This window comes from Protomyctophum bolini (genome assembly GCF_963924005.1).
Source record: "Protomyctophum bolini genome assembly, chromosome: 13".
NCBI classification, from domain to species: Eukaryota; Metazoa; Chordata; class Actinopteri; order Myctophiformes; family Myctophidae; genus Protomyctophum; species Protomyctophum bolini.
In genome coordinates this window covers 11954352-11979750 of record NC_137874.1, presented here as the reverse complement: position 1 = coordinate 11979750, position 25399 = coordinate 11954352, and the positions used below count along the sequence as shown (strand labels likewise).

Here is a 25399-nt window from a genome sequence, read left to right as displayed (position 1 = left end):
TATTGAAAACCTTCATTTAGGGATTTTATTTGAGTACCCCTGTTCTAGTACTGTATATGGAGCATTTCATTGTGTTTGGGTTTGAGCGCACATGTACAATAATAGTCCAGGGGCCGAGCCAGATTTTGGTACCCCCTAAGGTGATTTGTATTTTTCTATTCCTGGAATGGATTCAGAATCATGAAAACCCCGTAGTTTGACACGTCACATGCTACTTAAAGCATAATGACATATTAATGGTACAGTCACATATAACTGGCGATAACTGTCATTTAAGCTACTGACTTGGAAGATCATATCATACCAAAATGTAAGCTAGAGACATGTACAGTAGAAATACAAAAATACATTTTTTTTACGGTCACCTTAGGTGGTACCAATTTGTGGAAATATCAGTGTTGGCCCCTGCACTACAAGTGTGTGTGGGCACGTGCGTGTGTGCATGGATACAAAGGAGAAGTTGAGTCACAGATCTGAGATGTATGCATGTGTCCTCAAATAAGTGAATAGAGTGAATCTAATTTAAAATACATTTATATGAAAACAGAACAATGTAATAAAGTGCAGTACTCATAGTTAGAAACAGTGGTTGGCATCAACACAAACACGTTTGGTTAAATCAAAAATACTTTCACATTGAAATAATAAACAGTTTCTTCATTACATTTTGTAGAAACGTAGGTTCTTCTAATACTGAAACGAACAAAATACTTTATAATTTAAAGTAGTTACAGTACAATAATTTATTTTGCTGTTAGGTAAACCCAAACATATAATCCTTACTTTGTCAAATGTAAATGTAAAAACAAAAAGATGGAAGTAATTTATTTAAATGTAAGTAATGTTTTTCTTCTAATTCAGGCTTTCCGAAACGCTCTCTAAGGGGTGCGTGACATGAAAATGGTAATGGCGGATTTTGGTGTTATTTAAACGCATTCTGAGTGGGAACCCCTTTTGGTGAAAAATAGCAGCTCTACAAGCTCATAGCGCGCCACCGAGTGGCACGCTACAAGCTTGTAGGTCTGCTATTTTTGAAAAATCAAAGAACGACTAACATAGAAACATAGCTTTTTCAGAAAAATGTCAGGATGTAGAAGACATTTTTAGAATCTGATCTCAGGTCAGAATGGGTTAACACAAAATCCTGTAAAACAACGCTGCGGGAGACCGGAGTGCAGCAGCGCTCCTCCAGTGAGGGGATACTTGAGCAGCTCCGTGTCAGTACAGTGACATTTCAAACCGCAGCCAAAAATTGGCCAAATACAACGAGACGTTGGGGGGTGCGTCAGCTACTTCAGGAAAGTAAAAGGGGTGCACGGCCCAAAAAAGTTTGGGAATCGCTGTTCTAATTAGTGGCCATCTATCATTAAATTCTTCATATTGTAGGGTAGACAGACAACATTCACATATTGTCATTGTTTTGGCACGTTCATGTCACGTTCCGACTTTGAACCAGCTCCCACTTTGTTGTTCAAAGTGGTCGTCCAAGTCAAATAAAATGGACACCTGAAATAAACTCACATTTACTATATTGTGTTCACAGCGTATAACAAATAATTAAATAAACCTTATCCCTGTACAAACAGAAAGTCGAAAGTCGGCTTAAAAGCATAAAGCACACTGTTCTTGTTGAATCCTGTTGCTTATTGTGTTTACATGACGTCACATCACTATCTCAGAGCTCTGAGAAAGTCCAGAGTTTCCAACCAGTAATAACAAAGTTGGACGGAGCATGTGACATTTTTCCTACTCAGAAGTCGGAATATCCCATTTGGCACGAATGCACGGTTCATAATACAGTAGGTGTACAGTATGATGCCTTATAGTGACATCATGTTTTGACAGCACCCACCAGTTGTTGCATCGTCCTAACCTGTGCCAGTGAAGTGGCTGCAGCTGTTCCTATTCATAAAGAACAAGTTTGGGTTTGTTTCCACAAACAAATTACACTCTTCGATGATTCCACTCACGCTGTATGTCAACTAATGCATGTTTCGCTGACATTGCAGAAGTTTTGGGCATAATGATTCACCAAAGTGATGACTAGGGATGTCCCCATCACCTTTCTTTGCTCCCGATCTGCCCAATGCGATATTGATATTTTTCTAGAACACTTATGCCATATAACAATAGTACAATATGCCAAATCACAGACAATATCCAGTCTAATACCCTGATTTCCGATCATGTGATCGGATCGGGACAACCCAATAGTGATGACCGTGTTTTGGCTTCCAGATATTGTGTTGTGCTACTGTACTGTACTGTATGTGCTAGCAAACTAAGTGGCTGTGGCTGTTCCTTTGAGTAAAAAGAGGACATCAGTGGCCAGTGTGAAATTTCCAGTAAGTATGACAAGGGGAACCATACTGTATGACAACAAATAACAAAATATATCCCTGATGTCTATCAAAACAATGGCATCTTTAATTGTTCCCTGTCGGCCCAGGGAACAATGGAATCTTCCTGAACCTGCACCCCATGACACAATACAGCCTGGGTTAGACTTGGTTGCGCAGAATGTCGCGCACCAAAATACAGTATATTTACGGTGAGTGACACAACTACCGTACGTATGAATCAGGCCTTAGCGAGTGAGTCCTCTGCATTTGAATTGCTCCGTCCCTTTGCCGTCAACATGCCTCTCTTTCTCTGTAGCTCACTATGAACTGTGCATACTCTACATGCAGGCGATGCACACACACACATGTACAGCGATACATATACGATATGCAGCACACACACATACACAGAAGTGCATTCGTGTGCACATACGTATACTGTAAGCATACTGTACAAACACACACACACACACACACACACACACACACAGACACACACACACACACACACACACACACACACACACACACACACACACACACACACACACACACACACACACACACACACACACACACACATGTACATTTGGCGATCTATGAGTAGCAATACTGCAGTGCACTGCAGGAAAATGACCAAATGTGTGTATATTTACATTGCTTTATAAAGTCCTTTCCTACATGCAGAATTCTTCATCTGCATGCAAGCAATGCGTCCTCCTCCTTGTCATTTTCCTGCCAGCTTGAGAGGAAAGTGCATCCTCATCCGTCCTTGTCCTTGTCCTTCCACTCCCTCTTCCTCTCTTTTACATTTCTCCTCTTTCATTCTTATGTCTTCCTGCCACTCATAACGCCACAAAGGCCAGGGTGTCGCCCCATGTCCGTACTTCCATCCATCCATCCATCGGTCCGTCTAGGTCACCTTCTTCTTAGACTCCCACTCCTGAAGAACAGGGACACATGCAGGACATGAGGACAGACGTCCATCTCACAGCAGGATGCATGAGGACAGACGTCCATCTCTGTGCCTCCAAATCACTCACATGATTTCAAACACACACATCAAATCACGCAATTAAGTAGAACATACAGTAGGGCTGGGCAATTTAACCGAAAAGATATAAAAACAGAAATAACAGACTTATAAAAGAAGAATCGAGAAGCAAGGTTCAAGGTTCAATTTAAAAATGTTTTTATAATCTACAAAATCTATTCTGATTAACTCTGTATTAGGCAATACTTCGTTGTACAAAAAAAGCGAATCTACACACTCACAACATCTCACGTTGCGATGCGTATAGATCTGCTATTTCAGTTCAGTACATTGTGATATTGATTTGAAGTTATATTGCCCAGCTCTAGGGTTCAGGGATGTGATCATACATTCATTGTCCTCTCACAGACACTCACACACACCACATGGAATTTCTGTCTTGTCAACCAGTACAATTTTGGGTTGCCTCAAACAAAGGTCACGCAGGTTCAAACACACACAAATCATAACAGTTCGAATCCCTCTCTCTAACACGCTCGCCCACACACACGCAAGCCCACCACAGCCTACCTTTGCTTTCTGCATGACGTTGCCTCGTGTGCCGGTGGTGCAGAGAGACGGAGGTCGTTTGCGGAGTTCAGATGCTGAATTGACCGGTAAGGTCTCACTGTAAACCTTCTCCACCTTACTGCCATGTGCCTGGACGCACGCACACACACACACACACACACACACACACACACACACACACACACACACACATTTACGATTATTATGTACTATTGTACATTATTGAGCAAAAGAAGAGAAGAAAAATAAATGAGCAAATGTAAACATTAATAGCAAGGTAATTGGCCAGTAATGTTTTTATATTCAGCATAGTATGATATTGCAGGCAGCCTACCTTGGTACTCATTTTGGTATCAGTGGGCGGACCCAGCGCTCCTCCAGCCAATGATTTCTTCAGGTTTTCCTTCACCTCTGTCAATCTGAGTTCTAGCTCCACCCTCTCATCCTCCTTCTGTTTACACAGAGCCTCCAACCGAGCTAACCTCTGCTCTGCACCGCGGGCTACATGCACGCACGCACACACACACACACACACACACACACACACACACACACACACACACACACACACTCACTCACTATTGGTATAGCAGTGGTACATATTGGAAGTTTAAATGTAATTGTGAAGCTGTTAGTATACATGTCATTAGCTCTCGCACCTGTGCCACTCTTCACCTCCTCCTTGGCCTCCTTCTTCTCCTTGCGGAGGGACACCAGTGTGCTTTTCAGCTTCTCCTTCACCTTCTCCAGCTCCTCCTTCTGTCGCAGGTACCTCCTGGCGTCCTCCTCCGCGCGGGTCTTCCCATAGCGCCCGCACTGGGTCTGGTTCACACCTGTGAACAAAAAAGTCAACTAAAAAGTCCAGAAGAACAACAGCATGATTATCACCCATAGCGCTAGCTTACCTTTCACGATGAGAGGAGCAACAAAGTCACAGTCAGACAGTCAATTAGGCCAGCGTGCCGTGTGCATTTTGTTGTGTTCCGGTTTGGATCAAAGGACCTAGCATAGACATGCTGAAAACACAAGGCACTCTTCTGAAATGCTCATTTGAGTGTTGAGCATTTTTGAAAAGTGAAATGAAAAGTGCAACGCGCTGTGAGCGTGTTCTGCCCTAAGTACTAGTATGTTGGGGTTTTTTTCAACTCTTGCTGACCAGATTTTAAAAGAATGTGCACGTTCAATGCAGGATATGCGATCAGGGCCTGGTCGTGTTTCTAGCGTAGCATGAATGCATGGCTGCATACCTTGCTGTGTAGGCAATTTTCTTTTAATGCCTTGTTGGACACAGCCACTTAGTCAGTCACTCCCTTTGTCGATTATTCTGGTCTGTCAACCATAACCTGCCAGGAAATCAGTAAAGGTAATCTAAAAATGTACGATGGTGTCGCATGCTGAAAATAGCCAAGCTACATGCTCACAACACATCACACTGCCATCATGTTGTGAGCATGTGAGCTGTTGATCCGTTAGCTGATAGCACAGATAGGACAGCCACCAAGGAGACAGGCAGTAAGTAGTTCAGTAGTCCAATGAAGGCTCAGCTGTTTTTAAAGCCACAATAAACGGTGCAATGCATATCACTATGTTGTCAAATTGCTTCCTAGCCATAGTGAATCAATTAAATCTGCGAGGTGTCATTCATTATCACATTAGAAAAGCTAGAAGTTTTTGAAGTCCTTAGGGTGAGATTTTTTATATTTGATGATACAGTAGCAGCCTGGATAAACTGGTCTGGACTAGAGTTGAACACGCCGTAAATAATAGGACTGGTTCACAGCAAGGTTACTGGCTCCTGGGGCATGTTCTCCCCACGCGTGCATGGGTTTCATCTCTCCCACACTATACATAACAGTTATAATACTGTCAATGGTTCTCAGACATTTTCATGTCAAGGACCGGAAAATCTGAAAAGATCTTGTTCCATATATTGTCAAGTTGTCAACATTTGTCAATATTCTTTTAGAAAATTAAAATCCATCGCAACATGTTGTGAGCTTGTGGATTGAGAATAGCCCAAAATAGCCCAAAATAAAATAGTTCTTCAAGTGTTTAAAAATGTTCCCAATGAATTTGCCGGGGTCCTCCTGGAACCCCCACATCCAACGTTGAGGACCACCGCTGTACGTACAGTACAGTACAGTACAGTATAGTACAGTACAGTACACATTCCTGCCATTGCCCTTGACCAAGGTAGTGGCACTATAACCGTGTGAGTCGGTCCCCTGGGCGGACACTGACTTGTGGGTTGTGGCTGCTCACTTCTACTGAAGCAGTTTACTTAGAATGGGTCAAAGGCAGAGGAGAGGACACCCCCCTCCCCCTCTGCCCTCCCCTCCCCTCCCCTCCCCAGGGGGAATAATAAAGTAATTCACATTATAAAAATAGCTGGGGATTCCAAGGTCTCAGTGTGAATCGTGAACACACAGCATTGATTTTCTTTTTTTCTTGTTGCATAGCTTTTAGTATTCATGCAGGACTGGACAGACTAATGAATATACCCACTGGAGGCATGTCTCTTGATGGCCGCCTGCTGTTCTGTCTTATCAGACTCTCTGCTGGAGAAGGAGGCATGGCGTCTCACCTGGCCTGTCCTGCTCTCTGCCACCTCCTGCTGGAAGCAAGGGAACACAGCAAGACATTCTGATTATGGTAGAAATCTATATAACTATCTAAAACATAAACTAAGCAGCCACTTATGTTTTCGTTTTCATTATTTTTAATTAGTTTCACCTGTCATGTTATTATCTGGAGGTGATTTGCCTGCTACTCGTTTTGTACTGTAGCTATAGATGAGGCTAAACTCCTGTTTCATTATGTTCTTCTTCTTTTTTCCCCTTTTTTTTTAACTATGATATGTGCTTTCCAGCCATTTCTTTTTACTTTTTCTAAAGGTTTTATAAAATCGCGTCTGCGTTGTAAGCTTGTAGCTATGTTTGCTATTCATTGTACGATAAGTATAGTTTGTGTGTGTGTGTGTGTGTGTGTGTGTGTGTGTGTGTGTGTGTGTGTGTGTGTGTGTGTGTGTGTGTGTGTGTGTGTGTGTGTGTGTGTGTTTGCGCACGCACGTATGCAGGTCTCCATTTTTGTCAGGCTCCAAAGAAAAAAGGTTAGAAACCACTGGCAGTAGAGTGGTTGAAACATGTTGGCCTTTTCAACGATTTAGCCACTGTAATAATGATGTACTTCCGTTCTCGTTGACTTGTTCTTACATTTGGAATGCCTGGATTGCTTTTCTCTTTACATTATTTAAACACGTAAAATTTCATTTGGCGTTCATATTTAATTTATGTACTAATGTAATTGCATTTTGGAACACTTGACAAATGCTCTTATCCAGAGTGACTTGCAATAGTGTAAAAGTAGAACAGTAGTCAATAATTCAGGGGGTAAAAAAGAAAAGAAAAAAGTATCACTAAAGAAGAAATAAGAATCATATATATACAATATCGCTTTTTTGACATCAAATTAGATTATAGATTATATATTATATTAGTCTGAGTGGTCACAGTGTCATCAAGCCAGATTGTTCCAGGCCACAACAGTAAAGCCTGATTTCTAGTTCGCCAGTAAACAAATATGGTGCTAAAAAGTACTAAAAGTGGTTCTTTGGCTATAGGCTAGGAGAACCTCTTTTGGTACTATACTGGATCTTTTAACAACTTGAGCTCTATTATTAGATTGTCGATATGCGATTCAGAAGATGAGTGCAAAAAAGCCATTTTCATGTAGTGCTTTCTATCGATTTCAAAAATAAGATTTTTGTAACCCATTTTTTTCACCCAGTAACACTGCATGAGAGGATTCCAAGCCACTTTCTTTTCACCTGACAGGGGGGAGTTTCCCCGGTTGGACGTAGCATGTGGAAGGAACACGTTATTCCAACCAGTTCCTTTCCCGTCCATCAGGCCAGGGGGACATAGTATAGAGAGCATGTTTTTTGTGAGGGTACCACCGTGCCCTTCAGTGCCAATTATCTAATGTAATCCTGGGTGCTACACTTCCTCTGCCAACCTGGGGGGGGGGGGGGGGGGGGGGGGGCAGCAGACTGACCTCATGCCTCCTTCTATGCATGAGGAGTCCAAGCTGCTTCTTTTCACCTGACAGGGGGGAATTTCCCCGGCCGGACGTAGCGTGGAAGGGACACGTTATTCCGACCAGTTCCTTTCCCATCAGGCGCCCCGGCTGGCTGGGTTTTATTTGTTTTAGTGGGCTTAGTGGACTATGTTTTCAGTTGCTGTCGGTAGTCATGGTTCCAGGTGTGACTGGGGGCAACACCCTCCAGCATAAAGACTCTGTGTTGAACACGTGTACTTCAATGTCATATCTTTTCCTCTGGTACAACTCTCCTCTAAAGCAGTAGATCTTTTGTGTCCAACCACCACATCAGCCTTGTGCTGCCCATGCTTTTCCACCGGAAGATGTATTGTCCAGTGAAACATTTCACACAGCTGCACAACTACTAATTTAGGGATGACCTTGTTAGGATGAAGGAAAGACGGTTTCCTTGGTACAAGACACTAACTGATGTTTAATTGTTTTTAAAGAACAGTTACACAGTTGTGATGTCATTGCATCATGATTACGTCATAATGTAGGATAGATAATGATCACACAATCTGATTGGCTATTTTGACAAAAATATTGACAAAAATTGACAAAATTGTCAAAAATATCATTTGACATTCATTAGTTACTTGCGCAAGCAGAGCGCGCAAGTACTAGTTTCGCCCAGGGCGATATTCGATGCGTATGCACCGTCCCAGCAAATGACGTAATGACTAATTGTGCCTGATAGGCAGTGGTGCCAGATTACATACATTTATACATAGGAGCATTACCTTTAATCCTCCCGACACTAAAACATATCGTCATTACGTCACCATCGAAAACCAATTACACTCTGGCTCCTTTAATCCACATCTTTATTACGTCATCATTGAGAGCTAGTTATACCAGTTATACCCTGACGTCAACATTAGTTTTCTTATACAAATTTTATTTTATCATTTAGAGCTTTACCAATTATTTAGGGGCGCACTTGCAATATCCTAATGGCCCAAATAGAGGAATGAAGATAAGGGAAGGTGGGAGGGGGGGACGGGGCAGCGCCGGGCGCCTGTGCACAATGCCAGGAATGCAACAGAGGAATATGATGGTATTTCAGGATCAGCGGGACCACACACACACACACACACACACACACACACAGAGCAGACAGTGTTTCCTCACCGCAACACTTTCATAGACCTCGTCATACATCCTGGAGTCTGTCGATGCCCCGTTGGACGACGATGTAACATTAGTGGTGGTAGCCCATCTAAGAGAGACAGACAGACAGACAAAGACGAACGAATGTAATTCTGTTAAAAAAACAGTTGAACCCTAGCATCCCTATTCTGTGGGTGAACATTCGACGAAGTGCAAAGTACAACTAGGATTTCTCTTTTTTGTCAGAGCCAGTACAAACATTGCATGAGGGGTTTGTTCTTGAGCTTTAAAACTGTGCATTAGCTCATCACAAAGCATAACCGTGTCTCGAATCAACTAAAAGATTCTCTGTGTATGAGATGTAAAGTGTTCAGAGCTGAGTAAAATCGGAGTAATTCTTCATTATTAATTCATCATCATTCACCACTAGCCAGTTCCACAGACAGACAGACGGACAGACAGTGTGACTCACAGGAAGGAGTTCCTGGCCGCATGTTTTATATCAGTGAGAGTGTCCACGTCAATGTAGTCATAATGGAGCTCCTCAGGCAGGGTGGTGCTGCCCGACTCTGCTAACAAAACACCCAACCAGCGACCCATATCCTCTGAACAGCTGGCCTGGTGGACACGCACACACACACGCACGCGCGCACACACACACACACACACACACACACACACACACACACACACACACACACATGTATTAACACACTGTGGCTGTTTGGCAGCTAATGCGACAAAGTACACCAAAATTAAATCAAATTAAAATATGTCACCCTAGTGATTCTGATGCCCAAGAATATAATTTGGCCCCGGAGGACTGAACCTACAGGTATAGGCATCCATTGATTAAACAATAACTATAGGACTGAACCTACAGGTATAGGCATCCATTAAACAATAACTATTTACAACGCTCACTGTCAGCCCATAATATACTTTTAATTGTTTCATTAAACCTCGTTAACTACTTCAACCCTACCATACTGTACCTATGCTGGGGGTCGGGGACAACATTCGCCTAAAATAGCCAATGAGTACGTTCACACGCTTTGCGTTGAGCTTTTAGATCGTCCAGATTTGGTTTAGAGGTAAACATTACAGAATCTATAGTACAGACTACTACAGAGCCCTGGGGCACCCCTGTCAACAAAGTGTAAGGTTTAAAATGGCAAATGGTGCATTTATATAGCGCCTTTATCCAAGGTGGTTTACATAGATTGTGCAGGAAGGAGTAGTTCACCCAACAAATCACTTATTTTCGATCAATTACACACCCCATGTTTTGTTCGTTTTTTCGTCACATTCCTGAGACAATAATTTGATGACGGGAGGAAAGAAAATGATATAAAATGAGTAATGTTTTGGTGTGAACTATTTGGTGTCTCTGTCACTGCGCTGTGAAATGTACTGCACCTCTAAAGCCACCAGCTCGGCCCCTCCCTGCAGGATGCGGAAGGCAAAAGGGTGTTTGGGTCCGAGGCCCCCAGGCACCACCTCCGTCCCTCCGAGGGGCACCGAAATAACGGGGGGCCGCTGGTCCCTGGGGTCCCTCTGGAGGTGGAGGGTCTTACTGTGCACCGCGCACCAGCGTTCTCTCCAAGAGCCGCTGACACACACACTCAGGTAGCCTGTGAACACAGGACAGGAAGGGAGGATAACATCAGTGCAGGTATGTTTACACCAGGGGGGCAGTGAAGCCAATAGTGTCTGAAGCCAGTAGGAAATCCTGACTTCCTGTTCATATAATGGCCTGTTGTGGCGCTGTCATTGGGCCCAAAAAAACCCCATAGCTCCATAGAGGTCCATGTATTTGGGCCCAACTTCACCTAGACTGTATTACCTTAATAGACATGGCCATGGATACTTTCTGCTTCCAGTCACTAGTTTAAAGTCTAATTTCTCATGTCATAATATTCTTTTTGGAAAATGATGGTCCCATTTATTTAAAAAAAAATACCATAAAGTCGAACAGCATTGCTCCCTACAGTCTATATACATTTGGACTGCTGTGTATATTTCCATGAAATAATACATGGATCGTAAACCGAAATGGAAAGGCTGTACACATTGAACACACACCCACTCCCTGTGGTCAGAGAGTAACAATCTTTCAACACACCACAACATGGACTGAGGACTGGGCACATGAACATTATTCCCACCCTGATCTCCACACCCCGGTGTCTGTTACTTACTGTGGTGAGACACACACTCAGTAGAAAATATGTGTACTGTTGTAGCTATCTATGTGTGTTGCATTCAGATCACTGATCTTTTTAATGTCTCTATTATGGGGCGAACATTAGGCAATCTTGAAGGTCAGAGGCTGAAATTCTAGCGGACCTAGCAAAAATCCCTGAGGGACCACAGTCAGCTGAAATATATAGTGGGTTTAAGTTGAAATAGTTTAATCATTAAACTTTAATGTACTATACGTATATACAGTATGGCTGGCTATACTAGTGCAAAAACGCACCTCTATGCACTCGATTTTGAAATAGTTGAATCATTAAACTTTAATGTATAAACAATATGGCTGGCCTGCATGTTTGTATTGACATACAGTATGTGTGCTGTTGGGATTGTCTGGACTCTGGACATACATATTATATATCCCATCTTTATTGGGGCTATTTGTTTTTGCGTCGTTGTTAAGCAGGCTTTCTATAAACAACATTGACTCACAGTATACAGATCCTCAACATTTCCTCGTTGCCCGTAATGTCTGCATTGTGTACCCACAGTATCTATGCACACTCTGCTGTTTACAGAAGATCATTGTCTGCTCTAATTTAGTCTTCTTCCTTCTATTGTTGCTAATATCTAAATATTGGCGACGGAAATGACTTCCCTTCCCTTCAGGGATCATTCAAGTTTAAAACTGCCAAACACATTTTAATACATTAAAACAAACAGACTGCTAGCACAGGTGCTTTTTGCCATCACCTTTGCCATACATGGCTTGCATACGTTTAGAAAATGGATAGAAACTATTTCCATTTCTCATTTTACACAATAGACAAGTTTACACAATGGAGGGATACTTCATTGTGTTGAAGCAGGAACCATGAGTAAACACCCATTGTCCCCAAACTCACAATCAATAACCTGCATACTAATAGTGTCATTCAAAAACAAAGTGAACCTGTCTCAGCCAGGACAATTTGAGCAAACAATATGAAATATGAATGTGATTAATTTTAGACTAATGTGTTCTTAACCACTAAACTAAACCCTCTATAAAGTACTTAGTAAACTTGACATGAGTTGGCTCTGTAATTGGTCTGTGCCTTTTTCCTTCTACCAAATAGCACGCAACACAACACGTTATGAGCTTGTAGATCTGCGATTTTAGGGCAATACCTGAATAGGCACACCAGCGGGTTCAAGTAGTTAATTCTTGAGATATTGATACTTCTAAAGTGTTCTGTGTAATTGTCGTTATCATATTGTAGGTCACAAACTGTGTATTTTCCAAACCCATGTTACAGTGTGTTGACTCTGTGTAGTAAAGAGGCATTTTTAGAGTTTACTGTTTGAGTGTGCTGTTTATTCTGTATTTTGTTTGTTCAAACAAAGATAAGGACATGTTTGACACATGTACTTATACTGTTGTTGTGTCCTCATAAGTAGGCCAATCGCAGCTCATGTTTTTACGTGTAAAACGAGACACCCACTTAAATGGTCTTAAAAAGCATCTCAAAATGACATGCTGCATGGGCGAACTCACTGACGTCACACCGTCATAGACACCATGCTGGTTTGAATTCTCTTCAAAGCTTTCAATAAAACTTTGACTCATCATGCTTTCACTCTTGTGGAATTCTTTGGTGGGCGTAGCAAGCTCACACAAGTTAATAGCAAACTTCCATGACACACTTCCAATCGGAACCACCTCTGCTAAACGTGTACAGTATGTGTTTTTTGGAGATCATGGCATGTGCTATACAGTACATGTCTGTGCTAGATGTAAATGTCAGTGGAGCCGTGTTTTGTGTTGAGCACAAAGACAGAACCAAATCCTATATTAGAATTGGCTACTGGGCAGACCACGGCCATGTCAGTCTGACTCAGACATATCCATAAACAAACCAGTTATATATATATAGGCATGTCACTATGACTCAGAGTCTCAGACATAACCATAAAGAAACCTGATACACCCATATACAGTAGGCATATCCCTGAGCTTCTAGTAAACTAAAAGAGCACAATAATCCTCTGTTTGAAGCCACAATGCATTACTTTTATGTCCTACCCATGATTTGAACCTGGGTATCTCGCACGAGAGACTACATTTCTACCACACTGACCAGGCAATGATATATATACATGTAGATATTCTTCGGTTGACCGGGATACCCCAGAGGTCTATACTTGGTTCATTCATATTTTAACCCCTCTACACCAGATCTGGCCGAGAATAGCCAATCTACAAGCTCAGATTGGTTGTAATGCTATTTTATTCACTGAAATAAGGCTTGGTCACCAAAAAACATCTTGAAACCCCATGTTTGTTTCCCGACCACCGTTGAGAAACGCAGTGTGAAGTCAACGTAATAAGCAAACAAACAAACTCTCAATCAAGCAGCCTGTCAAAGCGGGTACGAATCATCACGTGCTGGCCTCACCGCAGCGGGGGTTGTCCTGGTGGGAGGAGGAGGCGGAGGACGGGTGGTCTCCCGGTAAGGGGGGCTTTCGCTTGGAGAAGCTGATAATGCGGTTAATCTTCTTCCCCGCTGCTCTGCTCATGGACCCTGTCAGCTCCGAGAAGGCCCCGCGCTTCGCCCTGTCTGGAAGACAAATGGAGCCCAGTCAGAATGGACACTGCGAAGGAGCACTTCAGGAGCACTTTGACAGACACCAGGTCAGTGATTCCACAAAACGTTTGCAGCCGAGACGCAAAGTATAAAATGTGGGTCTCACCGGGACCTAAAAGTAAAGAAATACATTATGAATTAACTACTTCAATCCTACTTAATAGGGAAAATAGCCGATATACTGTACAGGCTCACATTTACTACAGTATTCACAATTATATAATTATTATTAATAATATAATTATATAATTGTGAAAACCTTTCTGAAGAATTGAAGAATTTCAGAAATTAAAATATTAAAATAATAATAAAAACATATAGGCCTACCGGTATGTAAATGTAATAATTTACTATATTATTGTTATGTTTTTTGTTTATGTTCAATTGATATTGTGACGATAATAATATTCCATTATGACGATAATATAATTATTGTGTGTACATGTGTATGATATAAAGTATAAAGCAAGGATTAAACACTTTCCCGATCACAATATACACAATATACGATATATTACCCAACCTTAGCTGAGACCATAAAGATGGGTTGTACAACCAACAACAAGACATTGGGGATATGTTGGAACATGGGCAATGCAGTTATTATAACAATTTACAATTTAGGCATTTAGCAGATGCTCTTAATCCAGAGCGATTTACAGTAAGCAAGAACAACACAAGGTAATACATCAAATTCATAGAAATAGTCATCTATCTAAAGGAAGTGACTCCCGTGTGGCAGGTGGATAAACCAACAAGCTGTGATGTGAATTTGATTGTGTTTGTAAAACCTCTTTTTTTCCACCCACTTGATCTTCAAAACAGAAAGCCGAGCACATTTACTTGTCCTTTTGGAAAATAGGAAGAGACAGGCAATATTTAAATAAATGCTCAATGGTCTACATTTCTTTATAGCTGCACCAGTGCACCTCCATCCAAAGTGCTTTACAATGTGCGTTTCACACACAGATGGCAGAGGAAACCATACAAGGAAAGGAGCAGTCAGTGTCTTGCTCAAGGACACTTCCATATACAAAGCCAGGAAGAGTCAGGGATCCAACCGAGACTGCCTACAGAAACTTCCGCTTCCTAAGCTGCCACTTATCACCCTGAGCCACGTACAGTATACTAGCCAGCTCCGCCCCAAACGAAAATTAAACATTTCTCAATAAATTACTTGAAATGATAAAAATAATGACAACGCACAACTTTCAATGAAGAATATCATAGCAATTGGTTTTGAAAAAGAAAGAAAAAAGAAATGCAAAATTGCATAGCGACTGCATGAACCAGCTGGTGCTGCAGCGCTCTGCCCTATATAGCCTTCCTGTGATGTCACTGGGAGACAATGGCAGGAAGAGGACAGGAAGGATGTCATATCAGCTAGCGCCTCATTTCCTGTCTCTCTGTCCTTCTCTCTCTCATGTCTCCCTGGGTTCAGAGCCTCTGGGGCCAGCTGTAACCAGTTTAGAACAACAACCATGTTTCCTTTTGGCCTATATTCAAAGCTCCCCTCAATTAATTCACAGAAACAGACTTCTCTCTCCTATATCAACAGGATAATAGTTAGTAGTAGTTGTAACCTGATCATTATTTCTGCTACTACTGTTACTGTTACTACAACTACTACTGTAGAACTTGTAGTACTACCATTTAAAAGGGTGTCTGTCTGTCTGCCTGCCTGCCTGCCTGCCTGCCTGACTGTCTGTCTGTCTGTGGTCAAATCTCTCAATAAAAAATGTGTGGATTCTTGCCAACATTCCTGGACAACAGTCACATGCATGCTACAGTACTGTATATGGAAGTTTCATATAAATAAATGTATGCTACATTATACAATGTGTACAGTATACAGTACAGTATACAATGTGTTGGTCCAATGACTGTCAAATGACATTCCATTAATGGCAACAAATATTTAATTACTTACTGCCAAGTGCCAATGATGTCATATTTCCCTCACCAATTTCAGTTGGCCTTCAATTGTATGATTGTCTTTGTAAAAAAAGAACAACTTCAGGACACATTTTGTGCTGCAGTACCAGCATCACTACTGTTACCACTACCTCCATTGCTGCTAGCTGCTACTGGGCTGGTATCTCGCACCGAAAAATAGAAGAATCTACAAGCCCACAACGCATTATAGATCGGCCATTTTAGGCGGAAGACACCGTGCGCAACGCCAGTATGCATGGGACATGAGAGTCAAAGTGTAAAGAAAGAGATGAAAGTAGAGACGGTTGTGATGGTTAGACGTACTCAGCGTGTCCGTGTTGTCCCGTCCCGCCGTCTGTCCCTGTGTGTGTCCAGTGGACAGACTGTTGTCCCCTGTGGGCCCGCTGTCTGAATCAGACGCCGGTCTAGTGTCACCCAGGAACACCTGCCGCAGATACACACGCTGCGTTAGAGAGGTCACAAGGTCACGCACAGACACAGGAACATGAACTCTGCTGCTGTCGGGGAGACACCACCTACTGTTAACGCCAAAATGTTTTTCAGGAAATTAACCCATTCAGAACGGGAACCCCTTTTGGTGTTTTAAGGATTATGTTATTCTTTAGCTAATGAAAAATATCAAAGGGGGCATGGGAGGAGGAGTTGGGTATGGACTTACCAGATTCTACCTGGCAGATGGCAGTCTCACTGGTACACTCATCCTCAATATGTATTAGACATGGTTTGTTACAATTTAAGGTTTTACATAGACTACATGTATCCCCTAGCAGACTAGCCACATTCTATCCAGACTCAGATCCAGCCTGTGCCAGGTGTGGTCAGGAGTCTGCTACGCTTAGCCACATGTTCTCGTATAATTATTTGTAACTCAACCATAGATCCCAATCCAATAACGGCGCTGTTTGGTGCCCCTCCAGAGGGAATACAAATACCAACTCATCAGGCTGAAGCTATAGCGTTCTCCTCCTTACTTGCCAGACACCTGATACTATTTAATTGGAAAAAAGCAGCGCGGCCATCTCACAAACGTTGGGTGGAGGATGTTATGTCACATCTCAAGCTCGAATAAATATACGATCAGGGGCTCCACTCAGAAATATACCAGAGTTTGGCAACCGTTCCTAACCTACTTTGCAGTAGTATTTTCTTCATAATCATTGGCCATCCCCCCCCCCCCTTTTCTTTTTTATTTACCCACTTGTTTTGTATTTTTATTTCATTTATTTTTCTATTTTATTTCAGTTATTGTATTTCAGACATTTATATATATATATGTTTTTACATGAGTGTTGTTGTTGTTGTTGGTTTGTCCTGTATCTGTTGTCTGTCCTGTCTTATGTTCAAAAAAACTTAAATAAAAATACTTGAATAATGAAAAATAGCAGATCTACGAGCTCATAGTGCAAATCGTGAAAATGTGGCCTCAAATCAAACTCAAATATTTGCTTCTGGGGGGTCCCGGGAACAACATTTCAGATGGGGGTCCAAATACAGAGAATTCTGGGGGTCCTTGACATGAAAAAGGTTGAGCACCACTGACATAGAAAACTGTTTTGAAACTGATTGTGAAACCTTTTTTTTTTAATCGGCCTCAATCCTAAATGGGTTAAAAAAAAACATAATTTTAAAACAGTGCAATACTGCCTCATCAAAGTTGGTATTGTAACTTAGTATAATTCATTATTGTCAATTACTTGCATGAGAGGGGGAGAGGTGGTGGAGTTAGCTGCTTTAGCAGACAGTTTGTGAGTCCAAAGATGTTGGTTGGTTTTAATTCTATTCACTGGTTCCAATTCTTTTATAACCAACACACAGACTCAACCCATATAGACTGAGGCCCAGTGTTGCTATACGTATACTGTAGATAGCAACAAGAACCGCTAAAGGGCTTCCAGTCTGTTCAATAGCACTGAATTATGGAGAAGAAAAATACAAATAAAAATTGAGTTAGATTGTTTCTGCCAGGCAGCAACCTACGTACCTGAACACCCACACACACACGCACACGCACGCACGCACACGCATGCACGCACGCACGCACACACACACACGCACACACACACACACACACACACACACACACACACACACACACACACACACACACACACACACACACACACACACACACACACACACACACACACACACCTTGTCCAGTTCCATCTTCCTCTGTATGATAGGAGAAGGAGCTCCTTCCACTCCGTCAGTACTGTTGGCCTGGCTGCCCACCTCCTGGACCACCTACACACACACACACACACACACACACAAACACACACACACACAAACCTCAATAACACAAGTTGTGTGTGTCCTGACTCCTGAGTCCTGACCCCCCCCCCCGCAAAAAACCCCCAGAATAATGGCACTCTCTGTCCATTAATCGGGGAAAGCTAATACTTGAGTCTGAAGGTCGACTGTATTTGTTTTCTCAGCCCTCTATCCCCAGAGTGTTGGTGTGTGAACGTACTGTGCCAGGATCACACCTAAAACTGTAATCTGGAATGTACAGTACTAAAAGTTTTCCCAGCCAGGCACAGATCCCGTGGCTCTGACTTACTGATATGAAACCAGCCATCAGCGCTATGTGTGCCGCTATGAGAATGTGTATAGTGCCCACTCTGGGGTATGTAATATCACTACACAAAAGATTATAGGAAATCCTTTGAAAATAGCAGATCAACATGCTCACAATGCGTCCCATTGTGACACATTGTGAGCATGTAGATAGTAATGTATGTCCTACAGAGCCGCAGTGGTTAATGTGTGTTTTGTAGCAATAATCTAAATCTAAATCAATCAAAATAATCTTCACTAGTTTGGGCCCCGGGGCAAACGTCTAGTCTCTCTTATGGGTCTCGACCTAAAGCAAGTTAGGGAACCACAGCTGCTGGTTCAGTACCTTCAGCCAGCGTTGGGCCTGCTCTAGCCCATTTTGGACGGGAACCCCTTTTGGTGTTAGCATTATGTTACACTTTAGCTATTGAAAAATAGCAGATCTACAAGCTCATAGCGCGCCACCGAGTGGCGCGCTACGAGCTTGCAGGTCTGCTATTTTTGAAAAATCGAAGAACGACTGACATAGAAACACAGCTTTCTCAGTGAACTGTCAGGATGTCAGGAAGACATTTTTAGAATCTGATCTCAGGTCAGAATGGGGCTAGGTGAACCAGTACCTTGAGCCAGCGCTGGGCCTGCTCCTTGCTCTGTACGGCCAGCACCAGCGCCTCGCCGCCGGGCAGAGAGAAGCGCAGCTCGTGTCTCTTCTTCTTGCCCTCCTTGGGCACGTAGATGACGTTGCACAGGTTCAGCGGCAGCTCCGTGTGAGGCGAGAGGTCTTTGATGCTCTTGTAGCACTATTATTATTATTATACGGAAAACCAGAGGAGGTTGGAGAGAATGGAAGAGAGACAGCGAGCGGCGGGGGAGAGAGACAGAAAGAATGCAGAGAGAGAGAGAGAGAATCAGAATCAGTTTTATTGTCACAGGCGTAGTGTGTAGAATTCTGATCTTTTTTCTTTGTACAAGCACCATCATTTTTAGTTGTCAGGAAAGGATGGATGCAGTGTGTGTATATACAGTAGTACTGTATATATATAACATTGTACATCGTACAAACTGTATACTGTATGTATATATAGTGACAGAGAGAGAGAGAGACCAAAAGAAAATGCATGAAAAACAATGCCAGCTCTTTTAAACACTGTTCTAAAGATTTGTTTTTAATGTTCTTTAGTAAAAGAAAAACACAGAAATACAAGTAAAACCTATCCCGCCACCTGTAGCTTGTTGTCACGGACGACCGTCAGCTGCTTGGCCCATTGGCCGAAGCGCTTCTTGCGCAGCAGGAAGGCGCAGATGCGGCAGTCTTTGATCGGTCCGCCTGACGCCTCCTCCGAGGTCCACCTTCGTCGTATCTTCTTGGCCTCCTCCTCGTCTTCCTCGTAAGACTCGTAGGAGCTGCTCAGGGCGTCCGAGTCGTTGTCTAGGAGATGGAAATAACGTCGACAAGCGCATTTAGATCCATCCACGTATCTATATACCGGTACAGTATATCCATCCAGTGATGGAAAATGTACTCCGATTCTTCACTTCAGTAAAAGTATCACTACTGCAATGTAGAAAAGAAATACTCTGTTACAAGTACAAAACCGGAATTACAAATGACCTTTCAAAAGTATATTGGCATGAGTTAAGTCTGTTGCTCTCCCCAGGTTGGCGGAGGGTGTGTAGAGCCCAGGATCACAGATGATTGACACAGGGGTGAAAAATGGGTTACAAAAATCGTGGGAAAAAATATATATAAAAAAAAAAAAAAAGTATATTGGCATCAAAATGTACTTTATGCAGTTTCAAAGAAATCTTTGGAAACTTTGAAAAATAGCTGCAACGCATTGTGAGTCTATCGTCTATTTTGACCGAATTTGTAATTAGCTAAATGTACTGTGTATACAGGGCTGAAGTGGTTACTGCATGTTTTGTAATAATAATACAAATCTACAAACGTACTGAAATTTGAAAATACTAGTATAATAATAGTAAAGTAAAAATACCTTAAGTAGGCCTACAGTACTTGAGTAAAAGTAACTTTTACACCACTGCATCCATCCATCCATCATTCAGTTCATTCATCATGTACTCGTCGCCCATTCAACCGTCCCTACCATGCATTTATCCATATCCATTCATATCGCAGCTCCCTACCATGCTACCCTTTCATCCATCCATCACATTACAGTTGTTCAGTACAGTAAACATGACAGAGGCACCAGACAGACAGACGGACGGACAGACAGACAGACAGACAGACAGACAGACGGACGGACGGACGGACGGACGGACGGACGGACGGACGGACGGACGGACGGACGGACGGACGGACGGACGGACGGACGTACAGGAGTTCTTAGGAGGACCGTTGATCTTGGTCCTGGGATAATTATTATCTGCATCCTCATAGTAGGAATCCTCCACTGAGTTACTAGTACTGCAACCTAGAGGAGACGAGAGGAGAGATGTGTGTGTGACAGAAGAAGAAGAATTACTGATGCATCTGTGGATAAATGGCAACTACTGATTTGTGGGTTAAAATAATCAGTCAAAGAATCCCAATTAAAATGTATCTAAAACACAAGAGATACAAAATAAAACATTTCTTGTCAGGCTTAATGAAATGATGACACGACAAGGTTAATCCAGAAAAACTCGGGGGGGGGGAAACATGTTTGTGCGTGCGTGCGTGCGTGTGTGTGTGTGTGTGTGTGTGTGGTGTGGACTAACTATGCATGGTGGTACTGAAGTACTGAGGGGTGGAGCCAGGGTCCAGGGGGACTGCCTCCTCATAGTAATCGTCAGGGAGTGGCGTGATTGGCACGGGAGGAGGGGGCGTGTCCGTAGGTGTCTGGGGAACCGACCAATCACAACCACAGGTCAAACCCAACGGTTCAAACAGGCTGTTATAATATTATGATAACTCCTGCAAGCCGAAGAATGTATCAGAGAATACAATATTATCCCTTTATGTTTATTACGATTTTGTTTTCAGTTAGTATAAGTATAGCAGATCTTCATTCAGTAAGCTTCAGTTCAAGTATAAAACGGGGCTAAAGCGGTTCAAAGACAGAAACAGCGGTATTTCTAAGAAGACTGACTGATGTCTGGACAATCTCAACGTTGTTATTCGCCCCTTCTGACAACGTGTGGTCACTTGAAGACTCTGCGTTCCTTGCTGTGACTTCTACGCTGAATCCACAGGTCAATAAGACTTCTAATCAAGTCTCACCCAACACAGCCTCGGAAACCCAGACGTTTTTATTTCTGGGGAGGAAAAAAAAACTCTGGGTCCGATTCCACTTCAATACGGCATACAGTAGTGCAAACGTCCATCACTCTCTGCTGATTTCTGATCGTCTGCACCTTTGTTAAGCTGATGCACACACGTACACACACTCCTCTCTCTCTCTCTCTTTCTGTCGCTCTAATTAATTAGTCTCATCGCTCATGTCGCGCAGCTGCGTCTAGATTCTCCCGGCGGATCCTGCCGGGAGCTGCCCACGCCATAGAAAGCATAGGTGGACCCCAGGCTACACCCAACCTAACTCAAATAATCAAATATTCTACACAAGGATGTACAGTATATAGTTCAAATACAGACAGACAGACAGACAGACAGACAGACAGACAGACAGACAGACAGACAGACAGACAGACAGACAGACAGACAGACAGACAGACAGACTTACAGATTTATTCAGGTGAGTTTTGTCTTCCTCCTCTTTCTGCTGTTCTTTCTGCTCTACGGGGGATGCACTGAGCATGTGCAAATCACAGTCTGGTGGAGCAACAAGAAGGTTAGTCACCTTCACCATCACCTTCACCTTCACCATCACCTTCACCATCACCATCATCATCATCATCATCATGAACTGAGATGAGAAAAGACCAGACAGTTATATTTATAACATATGGCGATAATTATACTGCGCGACTATACGTTTATTTCCGCCCACAAATAAGGCATCTCTGGCGAGAGCCTCTCATTATGTGGTTCTATATATCCTCTGTGATCGCCATTGATTTATGCTCACCGAAATCCTCAAACAGCGACTCTACGAAGCTGGTGCCGTTGCTGTACAGACAGCTGTTCATGTAAACGTCGGAGCCGTTCCCTGGAGGAGGAGTTAGAGGAGAAACATGAAGGAAAAACAAACACCAACACACTGTAGTCTCTGAGGACGGTAATCTCAGAGAACTGGACTTGAGGTACACAATTGCACTGTTCTGTTCACTATTTCGGTCTACACACCAAATCTCTTCACCAAAAATAGCAGATACACAAGCTTGTAGATCTGCTATGTTTGGTTAATCCCCCCCCCTCCACCCCCATAAATCACACTCTCTCTCTCTCTCTCTCTCTCTCTCTCTCTCTCTCTCTCTGGTTGCTACAACAGAGGGTCAGACCCAGAGAACAGCTTCATCAGCACCACTGAGACCTTCTGAACATTCTGTTGTCCAGTGATTCTCAACCTTCCTTCATTTGAAGGACCCCCAGTTTGACATGCATTATGTAACAGACTCCTACAGTATATCATGTCCCATATACTGTGTGTGTGTGTGTGTGTGTGTGTGTGTGTGTGTGTGTGTGTGTGTGTGTGTGTGTGTGTGTGTGTGTGTGTGTGTGTGTGTGTGTGTGTGTTAGCTCTGGTCCATAGCCTTCTACTGCTTCGATTCTGCCCTGCAGTAAGGCTATGTGACTATCAGTATTAAATCTCAAATCGAAATTAGACCAGCCTCTCCTCTTTTGTGGAAATCTCACAAACGTTTGGCCTACTCACCAATAATTGACCGGGTTGTGTCAATAGAAAGCCTACTTTCCTTAGTGGACGCACTCTGAGCCCCCCACCACACGTATAAATGGTACCTTTTGGCCAGGAGAGGCTGGTCTGATTTCGATTTGAGATTTAATACTGATAGTCACATAGCCTTACTGCAGGGCAGAATCGAAGCAGTAGAAGAGCTATGTGTGTTTGTGTGTGTGTGTGTGTGTGTGTGTGTGTGTGTGTGTGTGTGTGTGTGTGTGTGTGTGTGTGTGTGTGTACATAGCCTATGTACATTTTTGACACATGTTGTTGACGTAGTATTAGTGCACTTTGACTACACTTATATCTAGACCTGTTAAAAGGTCTTCCACCATGCTAATTCCCGACCAGTCCAAGTGCTGAGGGCCAAGCAAGATGTCTGTAGTGTATACTGGTACACGGTTTCCTAATCCATCTAATTAGTAATAATTAGTCAATTTGCATCGCAAAACCCACTATCACCATCATTTGTGAAATCACATTTTGCAAATTGTGTTCTTGTTAGATCCTTGTTTATATTTGTGGCTGATTTGGGGATTACTGGCTTACTGGTTTGAAATGTAGAACATATTGCTTGAACTAATTTTGGTTTGTTCAAAAGAGGGGACACTTATCTGGTCTTTAGACTGAGCTCTGTTTGTACAGAGAAAATAAAAGGCTGTTGCGATTCCTACCCTGAACTGCTGTTTTCAGTTAGGACAGCTGTGCCATGTGGGCTTACCGGTATCTCAGACAGCAAAACACACAAGCCTCTCGCTAGCACAGGGACATGTTATGCAACTTATCTTATGGGTACGATTGCCAACGCTCCCCGGCTAGCCAGAAGACTTTCTCAATCAGCTTTAGTTTTCTGCATGGTAACAAACGCACGATTTACTGCGGGGTCTATTGACCTTAAATTAAACAGAATTATAATATCCCAACAGTAGTTCAGCTGCTTGTTAGATTTTTTAATTTAGAGTTTGCATTCATCCCAAAGGGAAATTCCTCTTTCCTTTCCTGTCGTTATCCCTCCATGGTGGAGGTCTGGGTTCGGATCCAGCCACAGAACACCACTTCTGGGAGCTTGCTGGAGATTTGCTGCTTGTTCAAGAACACAGAGTCATTTACAGTTTAATTCTGATCTTACAGCATCAAAGCCCCTTATCCTCTCCTTCATCCTTATATGGCACAGAGAGATAAACAAGGATCTACCATGTCTAACCCTGGACTAAACAAAAGCCATGGGCTTTGTCTTGTGCGCTCATGGAGGCCACTGTTGGTCACATATCATGATTGGAATCACAACCATCTTCATTTCCCCTGTGCACACAAATATGCTAGGAACTTGAAGATATACACAGACATTCTGTAAGGGAAAATCCCTGACTTCAACCACGTTCAAGTGTTGTCCTCATTTTGGCCATAAGACAATTTAATCGTAAAATAAATGAATACAAATGTTTCAAAATTGTTTCAGAATTTCTCAACAGACTTTTTCTTTACTCCCAAAGAAGTAGCAAAAGGTCACGCCTCGGTTCAGAAGAGCTTCTGCCTCCTGGCCAGTAACTCTGTGCGAGACCTTAACCTGACCTACAGTAAGACTAAATCAATGACTCGCCCCTATTAAGTGTTGCTGTATTTGCAGCTAGTTGGCAAGTGTTGGGTTTTGAATTGGCTTTTCAATAAGAGAGCCAATTATGGATTGACAGCATGAGTGTTTCTCAAGCCTGTTTGCCTGGCTCAGAAATACGCCAGAGGTGATTAACTGTGAGTTTAAAACTAAATTGCTGGCCTTATGTTCATGGAAGTATTTTAGCCAAAGCACTTTACGAGGATTGTGCATTAATAGATTCACCCGTTCACACACACATTCATACACCGATGGCAGAGGAAACCATGCAAGGAACCAACCTGCACATCGGGAGCAATTAGGGGTTCAGTGTCTTGCTCAAGGACACTTCGACAGTAACTCTTGGGGAGCCCAGGATCGAACTTGGAACCTCGCGGTTCCCATCCGGCCACTCTACCCTTGAGCCACTGCAGCTCCTACTGTATGTGAGAATATCATTATATGAACTTAACTATATTGTATAGTGTGCGAAGACACCGTTCTTGGGATAGCATCGTTTAAATAAAGCAATTTAATCTCTCCTTCCC

General features: G+C 42.7%; 1 protein-coding gene across 6 annotated transcripts in view; it reads right to left on the bottom strand.

Annotated features, from left to right (window-relative positions):
• Positions 1-516: 516 nt before the first annotated feature.
• The window catches only part of LOC308327151 (actin filament-associated protein 1-like 1), a 34454-nt gene continuing 9571 nt past the window's right edge, over positions 517-25399 (bottom strand). For 2 of the 6 annotated variants that reach the window (XM_080780356.1, XM_080780357.1), the window contains exons 3-19: positions 22490-22570; positions 22145-22233; positions 21183-21303; positions 20801-20896; positions 19682-19887; positions 19079-19258; positions 18051-18143; positions 16203-16323; positions 13755-13916; positions 10537-10751; positions 9590-9735; positions 9139-9226; positions 6412-6520; positions 4566-4739; positions 4241-4407; positions 3907-4035; positions 517-3285 (exon numbers count right to left, since the gene is read on the bottom strand). In XM_080780356.1, the coding sequence (XP_080636482.1) occupies positions 3256-3285; positions 3907-4035; positions 4241-4407; positions 4566-4739; positions 6412-6520; positions 9139-9226; positions 9590-9735; positions 10537-10751; positions 13755-13916; positions 16203-16323; positions 18051-18143; positions 19079-19258; positions 19682-19887; positions 20801-20896; positions 21183-21303; positions 22145-22233; positions 22490-22570 (2207 nt within the window). In that variant the 3' untranslated portion in view covers positions 517-3255. Of the gene's footprint in view, positions 3286-3906; positions 4036-4240; positions 4408-4565; positions 4740-4797; positions 4909-6411; positions 6521-9138; positions 9227-9589; positions 9736-10536; positions 10752-13754; positions 13917-16202; positions 16324-18050; positions 18144-19078; positions 19259-19681; positions 19888-20800; positions 20897-21182; positions 21304-22144; positions 22234-22489; positions 22571-25399 lie in introns of those variants that run through there. The other 4 variants (XR_013965166.1, XR_013965167.1, XM_080780358.1 and 1 more) reach the window with 4 other exon arrangements.